At 43.0% G+C, this 4,011-nt stretch overlaps 1 protein-coding gene across 1 annotated transcript; it reads left to right on the top strand.

The window, feature by feature from the left end:
* The first annotated feature begins 341 nt into the window (after positions 1-341).
* Positions 342-1,890, top strand: faslg (Fas ligand (TNF superfamily, member 6)). The gene is made up of 4 exons (XM_037674838.1): positions 342-626; positions 1,178-1,226; positions 1,327-1,386; positions 1,469-1,890. Exons 1-4 carry the CDS (start codon positions 342-344, stop codon positions 1,888-1,890), a joined length of 816 nt encoding a protein of 271 aa, XP_037530766.1.
* Positions 1,891-4,011: the final 2,121 nt, after the last annotated feature.

Here is a 4,011-nt window from a genome sequence, read left to right as displayed (position 1 = left end):
GAGAAGGTGTTTAGAGAGGTATGGGTCCGCCAAAACCTCAAACTTCCTTTATGTTGCGTTTAGGACTCATCTGTGTGCACATCATAACCACACAGAGACTAAAAAAATGATTTTCAGCAACAACAGTGAGTATGATGAAGAGAGATTATTTTATTGGTTTGTGCAGAATTTAGGACAGAAGCAGTGTCTGAGGCGAGCGTGGGTGGGAAAGGTGGGTGGTAAATGCCTTGACAGCTTTTTGAGTTTAACATGTAACTTGACAGAAGTGCTCAGTAAGTCCACACCTCCTTCGTGCAGCGCAGCCAGATGCACAGACAGCTCGTGTCAGAAGGACTCGCATCATGAGCTGTGACCAGACATATCCGCTCCCACAGGTGTTTCTTGTAAATGAAGGTGGAGGTCCACACCACTCCACCCAACCTCCGAATCTGATTCCCTGCTGGTCGTTCCCACCGGCAGCTGAGATGATAAAGAGTCGTGGGAAGGCTCGGGGCTTCATGGGAATCAAACCGAGCCTGGCCATGATGGTGCTGATGCTGTTCCTGCTGGTGTTTGCAGCTCTGGGCTTTGAAGCCTGGCAGATTTTTCAGATACAGAAAAAAATGAAAGGAACACCTGCAGAAAAGGTAAGAACTAACAAAGAAAATGTGAAAAGTAAGAAAAGACTGAGAGTAAACGATCAAATTGAAAGGCTGTGGTGCAGCAGTGTGTGACCACCAACGACTGATCAGAAACAAACTTTGTTCTGTCTGTTGACTGAACAGTAAATTAACAGTCTTGTTTAAAACAGTGTACCATTGTACTATGCATGCTTATTTTGTAATTGATGCTAAGCAGTAAAGATAAAAACAAGTTGTCTTCTGCATAGAGAGGTGGTGACAGGGAGGTGTCATGTGGGAGAGTGGAACTGTGGCTGGAAAGTCTGGGCAGACTTGAAAAGTTTAATAATTAATTCACCCAATTTAGTAAAGTTACATCAGAGAAGCAAAGCTTTGCTCTGCTCTGACATTTAAAAATGCAGATTAGTATCTTCACTGTTTCATCTGTGGTCACCCGTCCATTTAGACAGGATATCCTCTGTGTTACTTGTGCTCTGAAAGCGCTTTAGAAAGAATGAGGTTCCGGTCTGTGTGTGATGTGGTAACATGATTTGTCTGCCTCTTTCTGTTCACTGAAGGTTGAACTCAAACCTATGATTGAGGGTGGTGCTCCTTTGAAGCAAATAGGTAGGTGTCCATCATGAAACACATTTCACTGTGCACAAAGCATTCTCAAATATTGCCTGTAAAAGACAAGCTGGTTTGAATAATCTGGTGATTCTTTCAGGTCTCTATGAACCCGTGCCAAATGTAGAAGACAAATCCAGACCAGCAGCACATGTGATTGGTAAACCCTCTCTTCACCTGAGATTTACTCTTGGATTTTCTCATGTTGTCAAATTTCTCATAATATGGCTTTCTACCTGCAGGTCGCATCGAAAGGGAAAACAAATATGGAAAGACCTTACGATGGGAGCCAAAGACAGGTCAGGCGTTCACCTCTGGTGGAGTGACGTACAGAGCTGAAGACGGTGCTCTGCAGGTCAACGAGACTGGACTCTATCACATTTACTCCCGAGTAGAATTGATTTTTAAGGAGTGCTTCTCGTTTTCCTCCTTTGAGCACTCTGTGTTTGTGAGACGAGTGGGACACTCCTCACCTTTGACTCTGATGGAGGCCCACAGGGTGGGGTTCTGCCCTCAGAATACAGGTCAGTCCTGGACCACGGAAAGTTACCTGGGCGCTGTCCAGCTGCTGAAGAAATATGACAAAGTTTTTGTGAATGTATCGCATCGCAGCTATCTTAGTCATACACATTATGCCAACTTTTTTGGCCTTTACAAGATCTGACGATTGTTGAACAGTTTTGGCTGTGTGTCATGGCCTACTTTTACGCTGAAACAGAAAAAATGTTTCTCGTCACTTCACCCAAATGATGCACTGAATGCATTTTCTGTGGTTTGTGTATAACTGGTCTAGATAACTTGGCTTGTCCTATTCTTATTGTGTAATGTCAAAATAATTCTGTTTTTGGATTAGTCCATTAACACCTGAAAGCATTTAGGGAATCAGTTAAAAATGAAGCATTTTTACACATCTGCAAAATAATGTGCTTTGAACTGATGAGGCAGGAGTCAGTTAACACTAAGGTGCTGATTTAGTTGTAGCATTGTTGAATATTTATTTAAGCCAAGAACTGAGGACATGTATGTGCATCTCAACCTGAAAGTTTGCGATGATGTGATATTTTTTTATTGAAGCAAATAAAGTTGATACTTTGTGAGGGATTTGATGTGTTGAAACAAAGTAAAAAGAGCCATCCATCCATCATCTTTACCTACTTCTTTCTTTTTGGGTCATGGGGGTCAATGGTGCCTATATCCAGCAGTCACTGTGTGAGAGGTGGGGGACACCCTGGACAGGTCTCCAGTCCATCAAAAGGACACATAGAGACAAACAACCATTCACTCTCTCACTCACACCTAGGGACAATTTAGAGTTACCAATCAATCTAACATGCATGTTTTTGGTCTGTGGGAGGAAGCTGGAGTACCCAGAGAAAACCCACGCACTAACAGAGACAACGCCCAAACTCCACCCAGAAAGGTCCCCGGCTGGGATTTGAACCGGAGACCAGCTTGCTGAGAGGCGGCAGCTCTACCAACTGAGCCACCATGCCGCCAAGCAAAAAATATTGTGTACAAAACTAACATTCATTGAAGGAATGCGTGATCAGTGATTTTCATACCAGAATTTTAGCCAGTGATCTTAATCAATCAATGTTTAGCTCAGTGTTTGTGATACTGGCAGGGTTGTGGCCAATGATGAACATCTAGTGAATGATTTCAGAGTTTCATTGTTTGTGAGAAATTTTGCTAGCATACAGGCAGTTACATGATCACCCATCTTTTATGGTGGTGGATGATAATAAAATAAATATCCACGTTAGTTTGGATCGTGTCCTCTATTTTTGTATATGTCCACACAGACACTTGCCCCTTTTCCATTAGTACCTGTAGTACCGGTACAGCACAGCTCTACTCTACTGGTACAGTACATGTTGTGTTTCCATTATGCTTTCAGTACCGGTTCTAGTGGGCGGGGTCCAGAATCCAACATGCCTTACCAGATGGTGGCGGGAGTGCGCCATTAAGCTACTTTTGTCGCCACAACTAAACGTGTTAGAAGAAGATGACCATAAAACAAAATGGAGAGTATCGTGTCTTTGTTCTTCTTACTTCTCAGTCTGTGGCTTTTTGAATGCCGTCGAAGACAAGAGAGTCAGAAACGGCTTTAGGAAGCGAGGCAAAGAACTCTGGAGAAGTACAGGAGAGTGCAGGAAGCCCTAGAGCGCTATGAAATAGAAGACAGGAGGCGAGCTAAACGATGTGTGCGGGTAAGCTAAAATGCTATTTTGCTTTAGCGTGCAATAACATATGATAAAAGCCGAGCGTAAAAGTACATAAATGTCGATAAAATACTGTTTAGTAATACATATGCTGTATGCTAAAAAGTTAAATCTAGTCCTCTGGACATTCAAAAAACAAAACAAAGCAAAACAACAACAAAAAATATAGAAATGTTTCGTCTTTCATCCGAGAGACTTCCTGAGTCTGAGGTGCTGTATTCAGCTCAGTCTCTTAAATAGCACCTTCTCAGAGTGGATCAACCAGTTTGCTGCTGACAACCAAAACCAGCTGCTCACATGATCAAGAAGAACCATCAGCCTAACAATGGATCATTAGCACACTGATGGCTGTTTACTATTCACAGAGGGCTGAGTGATCCTAGCAATCACAGCATTGTAAGAGGGGGACAGTTGAACCCGGAGGCCTCCACCCCTGTTTAATGATGGACGATTTATTTTCACAAAGATGGCCTCCTTTACTCCTCTCTCAAACCATCGTTCCTCTCTATCCAGGATGTGAACATCTTCATCCTTGAAAGAGTGACCACTGGCCTGGAGATGAG

The sequence above is a fragment of the Nematolebias whitei genome, chromosome 3 (genome assembly GCF_014905685.2).
Source record: "Nematolebias whitei isolate Nwh7 chromosome 3, NemWhi1, whole genome shotgun sequence".
NCBI classification, from domain to species: domain Eukaryota; kingdom Metazoa; phylum Chordata; class Actinopteri; order Cyprinodontiformes; family Rivulidae; genus Nematolebias; species Nematolebias whitei.
Note: the sequence above shows the minus strand (reverse complement) of the source record. Positions and strands in the feature narration are given on the sequence as shown.

Bases quoted from the DNA above. Each gene is read 5' to 3' on its own strand.
- faslg (XM_037674838.1), top strand. From the start codon at position 342: ATGAGCTGTGACCAGACATATCCGCTCCCACAGGTGTTTCTTGTAAAT. The intron at 627-1,177 runs GTAAGAACTAAC...TGTTCACTGAAG, and splicing joins AAGGAACACCTGCAGAAAAG to GTTGAACTCAAACCTATGAT. The intron at 1,227-1,326 runs GTAGGTGTCCAT...TGATTCTTTCAG, and splicing joins TGCTCCTTTGAAGCAAATAG to GTCTCTATGAACCCGTGCCA.